The sequence below is a fragment of the Cavia porcellus genome, unplaced genomic scaffold (assembly GCF_034190915.1).
Source record: "Cavia porcellus strain 051 isolate PalLab524CR breed Dunkin Hartley unplaced genomic scaffold, mCavPor4.1 scaffold_18, whole genome shotgun sequence".
Classification (NCBI taxonomy): domain Eukaryota; kingdom Metazoa; phylum Chordata; class Mammalia; order Rodentia; family Caviidae; genus Cavia; species Cavia porcellus.
The window spans coordinates 23,340,866-23,359,774 of record NW_026947501.1 but is presented as its reverse complement, the minus strand read 5'-3'; the positions used below and the strand labels follow the sequence as shown (position 1 = coordinate 23,359,774).

The 18,909-nt window shown below is 38.9% G+C and overlaps 1 protein-coding gene across 2 annotated transcripts in view; it reads right to left on the bottom strand.

The window, feature by feature from the left end:
• The window catches only part of Antxr1 (ANTXR cell adhesion molecule 1), a 201,495-nt gene that overhangs the window by 116,591 nt on the left and 65,995 nt on the right, over nucleotides 1-18,909 (bottom strand). For both annotated transcript variants that reach the window (XM_063229544.1, XM_003469037.5), the window contains exon 9: nucleotides 8,745-8,805. In XM_063229544.1, coding sequence (XP_063085614.1) covers nucleotides 8,745-8,805 — 61 coding nt within the window. The remainder of the gene's footprint in view (nucleotides 1-8,744; nucleotides 8,806-18,909) is intronic.

Genomic DNA, 18,909 nt, shown 5'->3' with positions numbered 1-18,909 from the left:
ATCTCCTGGGAGGATTTCTTTGGAGTCTAGGGTTTCTCATATTTTTGGAAACTACCATCTTACAGCATCCACAACTGGTGGTGACCATTGTGGTGTGCAATTATGTAATATCAGGAGTTGTTCTTTTATCTTGCCCCCCAAAGAAAAAAACAGTCTTTTGGTTCAGTGGTATTCCTACTTCTGCTGGCATACTAGTTGTATTGTGGGGATAATTAGTTGTTCTGAGCAATGAACAGAAGGCTTGCAAGTCTTGTTTATCAGTGGCCAGTTGTCAAGCATGACCTGCTTAAGCTCATATTAGCCTTTAAATTTAGTATTCATTTCTCTCTGGATAGAAAAGAGACCTTTATATTAATTTCACACTGGATAATGTATGTTCATGTGTATTAACATATGAATAAAATCCATACAAAGTTAAAACACCATTCTTTACCATAGCCCTGCCAAGGGATAAAACCAACTAATCAATTAGCTAACTGCTTAGAAATATGCTTAAGTGTAATACTATCTAGAGGTCAATGTTCTACTGTCTTATTTTATCGCCCTTGTATGTATAAAAATTGGGGCCACATAATAACATTATGTGGAACATAAAAAATGGCATTAGACTAAAAGTCAGACAAAGAAAATGCAACATTTGTGAAAGTGGGTCTTAAACCATAATGCTTTGTTGGAGAAGAGGCATATGTGCCTCTTTTAAAGTTGAAATGTTACAAGTCTCTGTCACTTTCATTCTCAAGAATCTAATTTAGAGGTCGTGTTTGCCAAGATTATAATAACTGGTGGGTAATTGCTCCCTTATATGCTGGCCCAGGGCTAAATGCTTACATGTCTGATGTCATCTCCGCCTCCTACAGTCCAGGGAGGTACAAATGAGAGACTGACCTTCGTGTGGTTAAGTAGTGTAATTTGTCCACAGTCACACAGACAGTAATTGTCAGCAGCAGCACCCAGTATCCAGGTCTGCTAGGCACCAAATACCACGCTCTTAGGACTCAGCCATTATCCTTTAACTTATGCTAAAATGGATGTTCATTGACTTGTGACGGACTAATTTAAAAGTTGGAATTGTGATCTTTTTAAAAGTTCATTTTAGTTTCAGGCAGGTTTGTGCATTTTGCAGAAAATGAACAAACTGGCCACTGACTGGGATATAAGAAAAAGAACCTAGAGGTACTGCATATATCATGAAGAGTATAAATAAGAAAGGGATGCTTTTAGAAGTATAAAGAGTGGAATTGAAGTGATGGCATTTTTATGATTTACCCTGAGTCATATAATTAGTAAAGAGCAAAACTAAGACTTGTATTCAAGGGTTCAGTACCTTAGTTTTGAATTACAGTAACTAAAGTCATGGAATGATATTTTTCAGTACAATAAATCTTATGAATAATAAAGATTTATGCCTGAATATTGGTACTGGGTAGAAAGATAGCTTTAGTACTTTTTGTTTATGTGCCTGCCAGCATGTGGCTGATAACCCAGTAGGTTCAACATATATTTTATTAAGTGTTAAGCATTATGCAAGAATCTTATTTGCTCAGTCAAACTCATAGAAACCAATTGGTTTCCAGTTTGAAAGCCAGACATCCAGACATCTGTTGTGCACATTTTTGACAATTCCAGTTGTTTGCTGCTGCGCCTACTTCTCATTTACTCAAAGATCATCACAGTAAGAGAAGACTCTGAAAGTGCAGGCTGCATGCCAAGCTCTCTTCTTTAACACTACGTTGCAGCATTCAGCTGCTGAATTCTCTCTAAAAGCAGCTGCACGCATGTCTGCTTGGCCCAGCCTCAAGGAGTTTGGGCAGGAAGATAGCAAGAATCGCTGATATGGCCATGGTGGAAACCAGGCAATGCAATTCCCTAGGCCAGGAGAAAAGATGGAAGAGAGGATGCTCTGGGATGCAAGGGAAACAGAGGCACGTGCCAGCCTCCTTGGTACAGTTTCTGTGTTAGTGCACATGTTTGGTTTCCAGAAGAGCCCAAACGTTGGATCCAGCAGCCTGACTGTAATGTCAGCTCTTTGAACTAAAAAGTTACATAACAAAATGCTGCTGAATGAATCTGCTAGTGTAGACCAGGACATCCTAGAACAAGAACGCACGCTTTAACTCCATTTGTCAACAAAGCCCTGGGCCTGCCTTTCAAAACGTGTACAGTTCAATGCTTTTAGGTAATTTGAACACTGATGACAAAGCTCTTTCAAGAAATGTTTAGGGATTGTAAGGCTTTAGGGAAACCTAGGTATTTGCTTGAAAGAGTTAAAAACATCATACTACAGTGATACAAGTATGCCCATGTTTACAGCAGCACTGCCCATAAGAGCTAAATCTTGGAAGCAATCTAAATGCCCATCAGCAAATGAATGGATAAAGAAAGCATGGTGTTTATACACAATGGAGTGTTTATACACTCTGTCATAAATTAGTGTAAACTTCAGACACTTGTAGGAAAATGGGTGTGTCTTGAGACCATAACTTTAAGCAAAATAAATCAGAAACACAAGCTTAAAGACTGCATAGTTTCTCTGGTATGACAAACACAAAACATAAGTAATTAAAGAGCAGAATAAAAGATAAATAGGGAATAGTGAGATCTTTTGCAAAAGGTTAGGGGACCAGATGTGGGGAAGGAAAGGGGATAAAAAAGGGAATTAAGATGTGTTCAGTACACCTATCAACTCCCCACAAAGAATGTAATCATTACGCATTGCAAACATATACCAATAATATAAAATGTGCATTATAAAGGGAGGGGTTTTGTACTGGCAAATTGTCTTTGATTCAACTTTTGAAGATATATATCCTTTAAAGGTATCTTTAAAGTATAAGTTTATTATGTTTTTTTTATTACTTTTATTCTCAGGTACAGTTTATGAATCCTGATGACGTGAGCTAGTATTTCCATCTTTTCCTGAATGCTTGGCTGTGCCTATCCCAGTGCTGAGCTGACCTCAGTAGAAGCTAATGGAATTAACATGTAAATAATACGTCTTGGCATAGGAAGGGAGTAAAGGGCAAAGACAGGTGGTCTCAGGTGCCAGTGAGGTCTGATCCTGTTTATTTTCTGAGGACGGAAAATGAGAAGATAATCTATAACACTACTTAGAGAAATTTAATTTTTAAAAAAGCAGTGTGGATCAAAAAGGTCTATGAGGACCAGATAGAGCTTGCTACTTCAAAAGCTCTAAGGGTGGAGGCATTCTGGGAAGGTTTCTTTTCCCTAGATAGTTTCACCAATGACACTGAATGGAATTCTTTTTGATCAGAGCTGATTAGATATTCTCTCCACTGTTTTTTTCTAGTAGAACTTTCTCTTAAAATGAAAAATAGTCTCAGGGGTATTTGTTTTTTCAGTCATTGAAAAATAACCAGCCATTAATATCTTAGTCCAAACTGAATGAAATCTTTGGACACTTCAAGTTGTTAGAACAGACACAGAGGAGGTTTTCTCCAGATAGCATCTGATTACAAATTGTCATTCTACCACTGTTCACATAATTTCTAGGGGTGGAGACCTCAAGCCACCCACTCCATTGTTAGAAAACTTTAGTTGATTATAATAAGCCAAAATGTGACACACTGAAATTCTCTTTAGTAGCCTCCTGAAGCTATGCAGTATAGGCCTCAAAATTCGTTTTTATATGGTAATCCATCAAATGTCTGGTGGTACATTTGTGATTGTCTCAATTCTTTGTCTAAATCACTATTTTAGTCTTTTCTCTTCAGCAAGCATCTTCTCATTGCTCAGAGCATATCTTCGTTATAGTGCTCAATACATAGTTTTGTAATTTATTCAAACAAAACTATCATTTTGAGCAGACTGAGTTTCATAAGAGACTGGGAACAAGCCATATAAATTTTTGCACTTACAGATTTTGCATTGTGTGGTACATAGTTGATACTAATAATTGATGGGAAGAGAAAGGAAGGAAAGGCAAAGAAAGAAAAGACAAGAGAAAGACAAGGAAAAAAGCAAATGAAGGATGGAAAGAAGGAAGGAAGGAAAGAAAGGAAGAAGAAAAGATAAAAAGGAGAGGCAGAAAGGAAGGGAAATAAAGGATCTGTGAATGAATTACTAAAATGGTTTCCAGATTCATCACTTTTTCTCCTATGGGCATGCCTTTATCACTCCAGTTCTTAAAATGTGGGACTTTACACCACGGTCTGAATGTGGGATAGAAGGAATATCAGCTCTCTTGACCTGTACCTGGATGGCTATAGAGGTATCAGCAAGTATTGTAGCAAGCATGCTTGCCAGCTACTAAGATAGCCATCATTATCCTCATGTTTTTCTTCTCCCTACACAAACTGTTCCTAAGTAAAGTTTCCCTAAATCCTCTTGTATGTGAAACTGGCTATTTGAGACTGAGTTCAACATTTTCTGTCCGTCTCATTAAATTCTACCTTCCTTGCAATCTAACATATAGAAAGACTTGTGTATGACTTTATGTTTTGCTGTCCACCCAGGGCACTATCTCACTGCCTCTTGTAGAGCTCAGCTGGCCATCAGAACCATTGCTGGTGTAGAGTTGTGGTGAGAGCCAGCTGAAGTCACTGGCTTGGGGAAATGCAATCAGCGTAGAACGCCTTGAGCAGGTGGGGTCCTCCAGTTGGCATAGGAAGGGAGTAAAGGGGTGCTCTGGGGGCCAGGGAAGGAAAGTAAATCACAACATGAGGGGACAGATCTCAGAGACAATGTTTTTGATGAAAAAGAAGTCTGTCTTCTTCCTAGATCATTCTAGAGCTTGGTCTGACCATTATAATTTAGAAATGGGGACAGTTATTTCCTTATTTACTTTCTTCCTCAACACATACTGAGTTAGTTACTTTGCAGAGTCTCCAAACTCTATCAATATCCTCCCCAAATGTCTTTCAGGGGAGAAACACGCAAGCATGCATTTCTCATCCAGATATGACATTATTGGCCTCATGATTCAACACTGACCTTTAATCTTCATTAAAATGATGCTGACGACAATAACGCCATCTCATTTTGTACAACAGTTTATGCATTTGGAAGCACTTTTATTTACATTCCTGGTAAGCCCTAGATCCTCAAGTAGCCTAATGAAAATCATAGGGATCATGGCTCACTCTATCCCATAGGCACTCAGAGCCATGGGGGAGGAAACGGGCTCCAGCTCTTCATGAGGCCATGCGTGCTCCAGAGAATCATCCAAAGCAGACTGTGAGGGGAGTCTGCGGAAGAACTTCTGATGCAAGGCTGTCTTTGAACATTTCACTTTCTTCTTAGTAAAGTTATTCTGCAATTAGTACGTTATGATCCTTAAGGTTTTGATTTAAGGAGGATCTTGCCTTTTTCAAAACCTAGGACTAGCTCCCATCACTGCTTCCTGTGCTGTGTATTCATAGAGAAATAAAGGAAATATAATTGGATACTTTGCTTTGAAACAAAAAATATCATTTGTCTATAAATATGTGAAACTACACATTTTTTAAATATTAAAAGAAAGATCTCTTAGGTTGGATTCATCAGTAATTTGTCTATGTATTGATTCTACTAAAGCAATAGCCCTTGGAAGCAATAGCTCTTTATCAGATGAACTGCTTTGATTTGTTTAAATTTATTAATGCATTTTATCTTCTTTTCCTTAGGTTTTAAAAAAATCTTTCACTAATTTTTATTAGTTTTCATTTGACAAGAAATATACTAAGAATCTGAATTTGCTAGGATCAAGTGTTGGTTTTGATATTTCTGTGCCATGTTTGTTAACTTTACATATCATATGTTTTTATTGTCTTGAGTATCAATGGTAAGTGGAGGAGATTTTGGTTTACTTGTTGAGTCTAGGATTATTGAGGAAGGCATCTTTCTACTGCGTGGTTACAATATTTTTTTCTATCTTTGGTTACTAAATTCTAATTGTGTTTTATTTTAATTAGGCAGCACAAAGGTACATTAACCTCATATGGTTAATGTAAGGAATTAACACAAGTCAGAAAAGAAAAAGAGTCAAGGTCACTGTTTTGAAGGAATACAGGAATCAGGACATTCAGTCCACTTTTACTGACCACTTGTTAAGTACCAGACAATCTGCAGAGTACAGAGAAATAATATTCCTTTTGTGTCTTTAAGAAGCATGAAGGGAGTGAACTGATTATGCTAGTGAGCTAGAAATTGTGCTCATTGTTTTCAGACTTTCTGAAAGGTGCATTACAGGATTACAACATATCCGGAAAAATCACTAAACAGAATGCCTGAGTTTTCATCATGAATAGGACAATCACAACTTGTTTTCTAAATGCTTTACTATTAGGGAACTATAAAGTTTACACACACACACACACACTATACAAAATTAAATTAATCTAAATAATCCACCCGTATACCCTACCAGAAGCACAATAAGCCCTGAGGTGATCTATTTTAAACTGAACCAAGCACCTCCTTTTGGACTCGCCTGTTTTTCAGTGTCTCTTTTATTTTATTTTTTAATTTCAAAGAGGATAAAACAGAATAAAACCAATCAAAACAAACCAGTATAAAAGATACATACAGGACTTCAAAACATTACAAAATCAGCAATAGCTACCATAATGCCTTTTGATGCCTTCAAAACAGTGGCAGATGACTTTGGACATACATAGTAAAAATCAAACAGAACAGAACAGAATATAAGCAATAAAAACAAAACAATAAATTTAATAAAGGACTTCAAAACAAGCCACTAGTAAATTCAAAAGTTCTACCATAATATATCTTGCTATCTTTGAAACAGCTGCTCCTACTATAGAATTCAACATAATCAAAACAAACAAAAGAGAGCAAAATCCAACCCAACAAAACAATGGAAACCATATAAGACTTCAAAACAAGACTATAAGGAATCACAATGGCTACAATCCTTAGAAGGAGATCCCCCTAGGTGTAACTGTGTACTTCTATCTCTGAACCTATGATCAGACCACTGGCCATAGACCTGCAATGTTAGTGAAACACCAAATCACCACAGGCATTCAATTGTGCTATCATCACAGCCTGTGTTTCTCTGGATAAGCCTGTTGTTTACAGCGGAGGGGAGTGTGGGTGGGGACTGGTACTTCTTGTTTGCCAGCCCATGTGCCAGAAGGGGCTGGGGTCTGTCTGTTCCAGTCCACTGGGGGCCTGCACATGGCACAGGTGCCCAGACTGGACTTGCTTGCTGGTGTGGCTTTGTTCTTTCTACCTCCAGTCTGCAAATGGCCTCAAGGTCTCTTTTAACCTTTGAACTTCTGGCCCTAGTTATATTCCCTGAAATAGCTGGGTACATATTTCACTCAGCCATATCAAATGATGGATTCCTTTGATTGTAAATTATATCCACACCTCAATGCACAGGTCCTGATAAGGCTCTGCCACTGTGCTCAGATGCTCATAAGTTTCTGTCAAATTTATAGAGGTTTAAATTATTTTTTCTTTAAGAGATTCTCTAGTTCAATCCTTGTGGCAAATACATTTGCCCCTATAATGTCTGTATTGCCAGAAAACTATTTATTTAAACATCAGTAGGTAGTTTTTTTATTGTTTTTGGTGAGGAAATGAACACACATTTCTGAATAGTCACCAAATGTTTTGGTAACTTTATATGCAAGTGTGTATATGTATTTATGTATGCATGTATATATCAATGTAATTAGATACAAAGTATTGATAACACATGTATATATATATATATATAATGTTTTGATATTGACATGGATTATTAGTGTCTAATTTCTTGCAAGTCTTTCAGTTGTTCTAAAATATAGCCGAGAAACAAGAAAGAAATTTCCAAGAAATTCTCTTATTTATGACAGTAAAGTATGCCAAAGACACCGAAAGCCCCAAAAGTTCTTCCTTCAATGCTTACTGACTTATCAGGATTGCATAATATATTTTTTGCTGGTAACAAATGACTGGTTCTTGGTATTTGGGGGTACTAGAAAGGTGGTGTCAACAGGGTACTCTCAACAGTGACTGACTCTAGGCAGCAAAAGGACTCACTCAGAGTTTATCTTTTTCCTAACTCCAGCACTCAGTATAGTGTCTGGTGTGCAGTAGCTTTTTAAAAAAATATGTTTTACATGAATGAAAGAAAAGTAATGGGAAATCTGCAGAATTATCTGAAGAAAGCAGCATGGTTTAAGTTTTAGACGCTCATTACAATATGAAACAAGATTAAAGACCCTCTTTTTAAATTATGACTCACAGAGGCCTTCTTTGTATAATGGAGACTATTTGTAATAATGACAAGGACAACTGAAGCTGAAGGTCATGACTTTATGAGGTTGGTAGACTGAACAATTAGGAACAATATATTACTTATGGAGCAAGGCCAGTACCAACCATACTGCAAGCCTATGGGGCAGTCTGTGGTCCTGGTGGTCTGTGGCCACTATGGTCATCTGGTATCTGTAGGCTTTTGGGAAGACGTAGGATGATTCTATTTGTATCCAAAAGCAGGGTGGTGGTAGTGATCACTTTTTAGTATTGGTATGACAATCCAGTATTCTGGCAATTTCTTTGTAAGTAGGTCCCATAAAAGGAGGCAATTGGGACAAACTTTTTCAAACAGCTAACATTGTTTCTTTCTCTTTTTTTTCCCCTAGAAGCAAATTTAGTTAGCAATTTTTGCTCCTTTTCCCATCCACTCTCTTTCTGCCCTGCCTCTCTCATTCCCCCTGCAATGAAGGAAATGTGATTTGAACTCAGAATATCATCAAGTGCACGAAAGCAATTAGCACTTGACTTTGACTTACCTCCTGCACATATGGTGGATGGCTCAGCTGCTAGAATTTCAATGCACGATTTCTTCAAAATCTAAAAGGAGAAAAAAATAATCTAGTCAACATCCAGCTTATTTTGTTAAAAGACCATTAAAACAGTGCTTTCAGCTACTGCGATAGGAAAGTTCAAGAACAATAGGTGCAGTGGGGCTTGGAGGGAGAGTAAGATCTGTACTATCATCACGGATGGCAAACAGTTAAGAAGCCAGATTATGTTATGCACTGTTGTGTCCTTGAAAAGCCCTAAGACTAGTTCGCTCATTTATCTCCCAGGGGATACAAGAGCCAATGATTTACCAGTCCTAGATTTAGAGAGGTTTAATGCAGAGCTGCAAAAATGTGCCTTCTGTGTGACATGATAAATAATAGTGGCTAATCATATGTGGTGGGAGCAAGCAAAGAAGGTGTAGTAGAAGCTATGAAGTTCATGGGAGAGAGATTCCGGGGCAGCTGTACTGCAAAGGGCTTCTCAAAGAAGGCAGGAGCTGAGACCAGCGTCAAATGGGGAGGAACGGCTCAGGGGCAGTTTAGGCCCAGGTATGGACTCGCGAGAGAAAAGATGAAAAAGTAGCAATACACAATGTGCCAGCTGACACCGAAAGAGCTCCCAAAGTAGAAACGGAAGTCACAGTGGATGGGTGGAAATGGCCAGCTTGCCATCGGTGCTGCATAGTCAGGTTTCTCAGAGCTCATTCGTTGCTTGCAGAGTCTGGAAAGTGGGCTTTGTAGCCTGCCATGTTGTCCCTCACTCTTTAGAAGGATTCTCTGAACCTCACTTCAACTGAAATGTATTCTCATCTACAAATTCATCTGGTAGGACAAAGTGGGAGTCTGGGGAAACCCTATCACCTCACAGGAAGTGACTCATGAAGGCTGGGCAGAGCATGGTATTTGACCGATAGAATTTGTTTCTCTCCACCATTTATAAATTCTTCCTCTCGTTACATACTTACTATAAAATTTGAAGCAGATATTTTAAACAAATATGGGAGATTGAGTTAACTTACAAATCAAATGAGGTGTCTTTTCTTGGGCTTTCATTTGAAATTTGAGATGGTTTAAGGGGCTAACGGAAATCATTTCTTTATTCATGAAAGGGTATTTGGTAATGCAACTAATGATGAAATTATACACCTTAAAGTCTGCAAAAGGAGAAATCATCTTTTAGCACTGGGAAACAATTCGATATACTTCTTGTTCAGTTTAAGTAACACATATGCCATAAAGTAAAAAATGCTATAAATTATAACAAAATATAGATTCAAGGGCAAACAACAGAAAGGTGATGCAAGGAATGAGAATGCTACATCAAAAATATGCTATGAGGAGCTTATTTTTTACTAGGCGTGAACTTAGTTCTAAGCTTTCTAGTAGCAAGTGAAAAGGACAGACAACATTTATGAATTTCTCAATCTTTGGAATAAAAACAAACCAGTTTCTCAGAAAAGATAATATTTACCCATTCCGAGGAAATTCTGGGCATCCTCATACAGAAGCATTGTAAAAGGAAATGAATAACAAGCTTAAGAAAAACCTCTATCCGATGTGTAGATGACAAAACATTAGAAGTTATTAAATTAAGTGCCCTCACAAACATGTTCTTTAGGTAACTCTATATTCCTGAAAGGTACAAGTAAGTAGCATTTCTTTCTTTGGCTTCTTCAGCTTAAAACATATATATGCATAATTCAATCACATAAAAGATGTAATCCTTGCCTGTGACCGAGTCTATCAGATAGCAGCACGAATGTTCTGGACTTGACTTCTCTTGCACATCTCTGTTGGAGTCAGTGGTCCTCACACATCTGGCTTTGGGCACCTAGCATCAGTACTGTGCACCTGCTTCTCCTTCATTGTCACTCTGACTTAGCAAAAGGAATGCCATGATTATCTCCAGAGCACTAATTTTTCCCTGCTGGCATCTCCATCCTTTCCATTTTTAGTGGTCTATCCAGTCTTTCTAGACTCTTAAGCCTGTAGCAATATCCCTGAACATAGGCTTGCCAGGGTACTGGTACAAAACAACTCATCTCCCAGGTGACAGTTACCCTACTTGAGTGAAGACTGGCCCCCCAATCATCCCTCAGTGTGCTGCTGTTGGGCTTTTATTCCTCATGGCCACCTTGGCCATGGTTACTGTGACTGAGGGGACACAACCACCCCTTTTGATATATCCTTAGATGTAAGACTCCAAATATCTTACATCTGAAGAAACTGAATGAACTCAGAGGAAGAACCTCAGCAACAGTGTTATTAGAATGACACAAAGCTGTTTTGTTTTCCCCAGTCATTTGACATCTCTTAATAAATAATTTTAGCACGCACAACTAAAGATTTCATAATAGTCTTAGAATAAAAACTAAGCTATTGGATGTATCCTGACCCTGTTTTCCCAAACACATACCCAACATTTTCACTCATGTAAATTCTTGAGTTTAAATCGTATTTTTGAACCTACTCAACATTTAACCTAGGGTCGGTAAAAAAGATACTCGTGAATCTTTGACACAAAGACACAATAGTGGGTTTTACCGTAATAAACCCACACGCTCTAATTCTCTGAAAATATCTGCAATTAGCAGATAAATTTAAGGAGTGCATAAAGGGCCAAAAAACTGTCAGCCAAATGCCGTGATTCAATCGGGTAAAAACACCACTTTCTCAATCTTAATTTAAAACATCTGGAAGGGATGCATTACAGCCCATAGAGTAAAATTTATCAGTAAGGGGGATGGGTAGGATTGTCTGAGATTGTGTCTCCTTTTAGTTTGAAATGTCTGTTTTCAAAAGGTAGGAAGTCATAATGGTACTGAATTCATGGGTGGGCAGGGAGGGGAGTTTGCCTTACTTAGCAGCAGCCCAGACTACAGGGTCATCTGTCTGAACTGCAGCAGACTGCAGATCCCCAGCAGGTCAGGGCTGTAGGAGTGAGGAGGTAGAGGACCCCCTTCCTGCCAGGCAACAGTAGCCATGAGAAGGTGCAGACACAGTACTGGGGGAAGATACAGCACTATAGCTAAATCACTGGATGGAGAGGAAACACTGTGTGTGAGGTTGGGGTGAGGTCAGAGGGGGAGGGAAAGGTGTAACTGGCCCGTAGGAGGCCAGCATCTCCACAGGCTTATGGTATAAGCTAATGTGAAGAGTTGGATCTTAGTCCTGGCCTTTTACCCACCTAACCTATGATCTTTGGTGAATCTTTGCATTTTCTGAAAACCCTAGTTTTGGGACCATTTAATGCATAGAGTAATAACTCAGAGTTTAGAATCAAGTAGTTTGGGTCGGGTCATTCTTGAGTAGTCCATGAAGGGCAGGTTCCATGATCTTCCTTGAGTGCCTCGCATGTGAAAGTGGGATAACAATATGCCACGAGAGCACTAGCTTAAAAGGTGTTATGTTGGGAAGATAAAAGAGATCAGGAAGGCGGAGCGTAACACAGAGTCTGGAGCCTGATACATCTTTAACAAAAGATAGTTGTAACCCAGAATTTGGGCTCTGATAAGACAGGTTTGACTCTGAATGGATTTATGTTCAAGTCCAAGCTCCACTACTTACGGGCCTCTTGAAGTTGCATAAATCATTGACTCCCAGAATCTCAGTTTTCTATTCTGTATGGTGGGTAAGAAAAACACTGACTTCAACAGGCTGTATAATAATTCGATAAAATAAAAGATACCAGTCCAGTTTTTGCTTTGTAAAATCACTTGAACTGGGGCTGGAGATTTAGCTCAGCGGCATAAGTACCTGCCTTGCAAGCAGGCGGTCGTGAGTTCGATCCCCAGTACCGATAAAAATGAAAAAAGACAAAAAAAAAAAAAAAAAAAAATCACTTGAACTTTGTTGATAAAATTTATATTGGATGGGAAGTGAGGGAGAGTGAGATCAAGGAAAGCTACAAGGTTTTTGTCTTATAGATAGACCTAGACAGATGTGCTTGATCGATATTTAACCCCTGGGACATCAGCCAGCATGTATACTGCATGAAAATCAGGCACCAAATGTGTCCAGAAGAATCTTGTCCATTAAGTACTTAGGATGTCTGACACAGATTCAAACGACGGTAGCTGTGTGTTGTTATTACTACCACTGCTGTGACCCTTGGACAAGGATCGAAGTTTGTATATGTTTCAATCTCATTATTGGCCTTGTGCTAAATTATATTTTCTGAAACTGAACTAAGGCTAATACTCTTTTCTTGCCAACCTTTGGACAGATTTAAAGAGAAAAGAGATGAGAAATCAAGTTTGAAACACATAAAGAACTAAATAAATGTAATGTGTTGTTACTGGTAGGTTTACTCTTGCAAACCTCGTTGGAGAGCAGATGGAAAAGAATTCTGCCAAGTTATAAGAGTTATTTAGTGTACTTACAGTGAAATCCATGGTGAAATAGTCCAGGCTGCATATGAGTTTGGATTTTTGAATTCTAAAATGTCTAACATCCTTTCTCATAAAGTTTCAGTTTATACAGAGATTTCTCAGGAACCCTTAAACAATTGTCAATATTTGCACAGAATTATTAGGAACCTCTCCCCTACACCAGACATGCCTATTTCTTACAAACCACTCTTCCTCTTTTCCAAATACAAAGGAATTTGTTTAGCTGGCTACTTTTCCTAAAGAATGTTTTGGTGTGTGTTAATAATGGACAAGTCTCTTTTGTGCATTTATAGTGCATTCACTTGTTAGAAAGTTCTTCAGAGCATGTTCATGGTGTCTTATATGCTGTGCATGGAAGATTCCATTTTTAAAATATCTGTAGGCTAGTAGCAGAATTCAAGTCAAAAAATATCTTTGAAACTCCATCTTATTTCAGTACAAATGACTATCATCAAGAACACCAAAAACAATGAATGTTGTAAGAGGTTGTAGTGGGAGGGCCCCTACACTGGAGACAGGAAACTAGTACGATCATTGTGGAATCAGTATGGAACTCCCATAAAACTTGAAACCGAAATACCATTTGACCCAACTCTACTTCTCCTCGATGTACCCTTCAAAGTAATGGCATCAAATTGTAGTGATCCATGTATACCCATGTTAACAGTGATATGATTCACAGGCGCCAACCTCTGGAAACACCCTAGGTGCCCATCAACAGATGTTATTGAAAAGAATGAAACCATGTCACTTTTAGGAAAATAGGTGGAATTCAAGATCATCATACTAGGCAAAATATCCCAGAATCAAAAAGTTAAGTACTTATTGCATGTTTTCTCTTATGTAGGAAATCTAAAATATAAATGAATACATCAATGACTATAATAGACATCATAGGAAACTAGAAGGTAGATACTTCGAAATGGGAAGGGGTTAGAGAGGAGGAAAGCAAGACAGAGTTAGGATTGAAAATGGTCAAGGTTTATGCATATATTAATTCCCCAAAACAAATATCAGTAGTTTCTGCTACAATATTTACACGACAGAAAAAGATGTCTGCGGCTTGAAGTAGGCTGGTAGTTAACAATCTATTGAGCAAATTCATCCATTGAGTTCTCAAATACAAAAACATAGCTGTTTTCCTTATCCTGTTCTTTGTGACTCTAAAATCCAGTATAAAATGTGTTGCCTAATTCCTGGTGATCTGACCAATTACATACCCCTATATCCACCTACAATTTAGTATAAACTAACAACCTGCAGAGTATTTAGCATAGTTTATAGTTACACATTTGTTCTTTGAGTGTCTGGTCATTGTCTTTGTAGAATATAAACCTTACTAGGGCAAGGGTTGAATTTCTCTTTACTCAATGCCATATCTACAGCATTTAACCTGGCACATAGTAAGCATTCAATAAATACTTATTGGATAAGTAAATAAATAAGTCACATACTTTTTGCATGGTTTCATAAATTAGCATTATCACGTATTATGAATTAATCTTCCTTCTCCTTATATGTATAATCACAGGCTCTCCTGACTACGAAGCCACATTCCATATCTTTTACACTTCTCTCTCCTTAAAGAGAGCCACTCTCTTTTTGGGGACTGCTTTCTCAGGAAGACTACTGACTGCATCATTTCCATTTCATTAATGGCTAATCTCTTGAGCAATAATGCCTTTAAGTGTATCATTTTTTTCCTCCAAAGATCTAGTTTGGGTTGCTTTATTAGAGACCTCAATCTATTTACTTGGGAAAAAATACAGAGAGGTCTAAGGTGGGTGGGCGCTGCTCAGGTTTCTCCAGAAGGACCACACATAGGGTCACGGCTGCTGGTAGAAAGCACCCTGAATGAACCTGGAGACCGTAGCTTTTAGAAGCAGTCAGACAGCCTGGGACATACTGCTGGCTCATCTACAGGTTCAGAGCCATCCACATGCCCATGAATTTTGAAATGATTTAACATATAACTTATTAGTAAGATGTTAAAATGCATAGTTACTATTCCTAATTAAATTCTGCTCCACACTTGAAACCAAATAGACACACTTATTGCTAACAGTGGACACTACTACCCTAGGTCTATGTCAGTTCTCCAAAATCTAATTTTGAAATAAGAATTGAATATTATATGCACATCTTATTTGGGACTCAAACATGGTTTTATGTATACTGTATATCATACCAAATAAGGCTATTATATACAGGGAACATATTATTGAGGTATTATTGGACTTTAAAAGACATGTTTTGCTATCAAAATATGCTGAGGGAGAGTACACAGCTTGCTTAAATAAATATAAATTTTCTCTCTGTTAATTTCATACCCACTGAGAATCTGGTCTAAAGAAATGTAGGACAAAGGACCTTCTGAAACTGAGGAAATTCTTTTTTTTCCTCCCACAAGCCCATTTTCTTCTCATGTTTTCAGAAGGAAAGCTCAGATAGCTGTGAAATCTGAAATGTGGTTTTTTTAGTAAGATGAGACCGTTGACCTCCTGCATGTTCCTGACATGAATGGCCTTTTTTGGAAGCTGGCTTTATTCTAAAATTCTGCTGTTGCTTTTATGAGTCTTAGCAGATTGCTTGCTAGAGGAGGAAGGGGAGGAGCTGCCAAAGAGCAGGAATGTGCTAAGTACTTCCTGAATATAACCTCCCTCCAATCTTTGTAGCCTCTTCAAAATATGGGCGTTTGTATTCCTTTGCAACATTTTGCTAGGCTGAATAGAAACAACAGCCTAAGAGAAATTTTTGGCCTGGATGTCCGCAGAGTCTGAGTCTAATTAATGACTCCTGAGGCAAACAATTTTTTAAAAAAGATCTTCTGCCCTACTACAGGAACTACAATTGAGTCTATTTATGGTTTTTTAATCCAGGCCTGCCCTGATGTGAATGGAGCCCAGAATGCCATCTTTTATAAATGCAATCTTGGAGGAGAGGATGGGGACTGAGTGATCCTGAGGGGGATTTTATAAGAAACAGAGCCACCAAATTGCTCATCTGTGGTGCAGTGTAGGTCTTCCGTGGGTCACAAGTGCTTTATAACACTCCGGACTGCCTTGTTATTAATAAATATGCAAAATATAGTACTGGAAATGCAACGCATGGGGTTGTCTTTGTGATTGCATGACTTGGCATATGTCCCTGGAGGATGACGCGGAGCATGGAAGAGATCCAGGGACCAAGCAAGAGGTTCCAGGAATGGCTGCCACTCGAGTTCAGAGCAAGGAGAGTTTGTGGTGGAGGACAGATCAGGTTAGGCTTCATGGAAGAGACTGAGCGGTGTCTGGGTTGAGACAATCTTTGAGACAGGTTCTGATGGGACAAGGAAGAAAAAGAGGTTCCTGCTAATGACATATAAATTTGATTCACGAGAAGGGCTGCTGTTGCTGTGATGCGTCTTCCCTCCTGTAAGCCATGGAAAGAGGATTTGTTCAAGGAAGGGAGACACTTCCAGGACTGCAGAATTGAAACTACTGAAATTTTAATTGGTAGGAGAGCTTTAATAATCCTCAGGGGGACATGGGAGAGTGGAGGTGAGGAAAGCTTAGAAGACAGACTTCTGTCATAGTTTTGTAGGGTTTGGACCAGACTTGGGGAATGCATTTCTTCTGTCTTCCATGAGTGGAAGAGAGAAATCAGCACAGGAGCTGGTTTTTGTAAATAAGAACAGATTTACATATACCGTGGAATAGATTCATTCCCGTTTTGCTGAATTTACAGATAATCCCGATAACAAGGATGTTTGTGCCAATGCTTGCAAGACATTCTTGAAAATATTGTTGTGTTTGCTCAATACTTGTTTATTGTTGATTAAATATGCAGAAAGCTCTGTATGCTGACTCACCCATGAATTAACAGGAAGCCAAGCACAGGCTTTAATAGCCATTCTAGAGAACTGCACTTAGACAGGATGACTTGGTGACAGCACCAGATTCTCCTCCCCAGAGACAATGCTCCTGCTTCCAGTTATCATCTTCAACTGCACAAGAAACAGGGGACAGCTAGCAGGAAGAGGAACTGTGGTAACAGGGTCAAAGTGTCAGGATTTAAGGCTGCCAACCCATTTCATTGTTACCTGAACTCCAGTTTCATGCGGGATTGCCTTTGGTGCCTGTGGCCCTTTTGAAAAGGCAAACAAAGGGCCTCACTGGACCTTGCTTCCAACATTCACTTGAGGGGTGATGCTATATTCCCAGTTGTGGTCAATGCAAATTCCCCAAAAAAGCTGCACTAAGAGAAAGTAAATAAAGAGGTTTGTCCTCTACTTTTAAAGAACACAATCTTTCAATTACCCAAGTTTTTTTTTACAATTTTATTATTGTATTCTGCAGAAGCAAGCAGAAACACTGTCATGAATCTCAAAGGTAGGATCTTGCGCAGGGTGACAGGAAGGATGCTCCTTTTGGTCTGATTGTGCCCCTCTGCAATCTTTGTAAGAGCCCATTCAACCTATGGCAGTTTTTACTCCTTCGGGATGTCTTAATTCACTGGATAGAAATAATTGCTTAGGAGAAATATCTGGCCTAAGTGTCCTCAAAGTCTGAGTTTAATTGTCAAATCGTCACTTTCTGCTGATGATGAAACTTCCCAATTAACAATGGATGGATTTCCTACCCAGCTGTAAAAGGCAGAAAACTCTCTTGCCCACTCACGGTACAATCAGACTGGGCCACACGGATTTGGATCTTGATCTTGGCCTGGCGGTAACTGTGGGAGCTATGTCAAACCATTTCACATTTTTGGTCTTTAGGGTCTTCCTCTTGAAAGTGGAGCTCCTTCCTCTCCTACTCACATTATTCAGTGGAGTTTGGTGGTCACTCCCATCATTAGAAGCAGACCTTGTCTATTCTGGTCACTGCTCACCAAACTCTGTGGCTTTGAAGTATCTACTTTATAGCACAGCTACATCACATGGTGGTGTGAAGCTGTGATGGCATTATATGTAAAATAATTTGCACAGTGCCTGGCACATGGTGAGATGTGGATTCTATTTTTGTTTTTAAACCTTCCTAGGAAACAGGTAGGAGAGAGAGAATGGGCTCTGGAGTCGTGAAGCCTAGCTCCTTGGACAAGTTAACTGGACTTCAGTTTCTTTGCCTATAGCATAGGTAGAGAATCTTCACTCGAAGGCAGTGTATGGCTTGCTTGTTTGTTTAGTGTGCTGTGCATTGAACCCAGGGCCTCACATTTGCTAGACAAGCACTCTAACACTGAGTGTTAATGTGTGGTTTTAAAATACAATAATGTTATGTAGGATAAAGGAAAAATGTTTGTGGTCTCAAAATGAGTTCTCTACAGCTGCTGATTTCCTTCTGCCTTTTCCCTATCTTCTACAGAGGAGAAAAGTAAAATGGAAAAACCAGTGAGAACACTTTTAAAACAATAACTCATTGTATAAATCTGACATATAAGTGCTTCTTTCTTAAATGTAAGAGGACTGGAAAATAGCCAAAAGACCAAAAGAGGCCTCAGATTGAGGCAGCAGAGAATCAGGGATCCCAGTTCATCAGCCTGGATGATCATCCCTGTAATCAGCACCTGGGAATCCTCAGATCCTCACAGCCAAGTGTCAGGGAAAGAGTACGGCTCTGGAACCAGCCTTGAGTTCAAATTCTCCCTTCGATCTACACTTTGTAACTCAGTTTCCTCGCTTGTGAAATGGGGATAATAAATCCTTCTTCCGAGAGAGATGGTGAGGTAAAATGCTCAGTGGAAAGATGTTTCATAATCAGGATTTCCCTTCTTCTTCACAC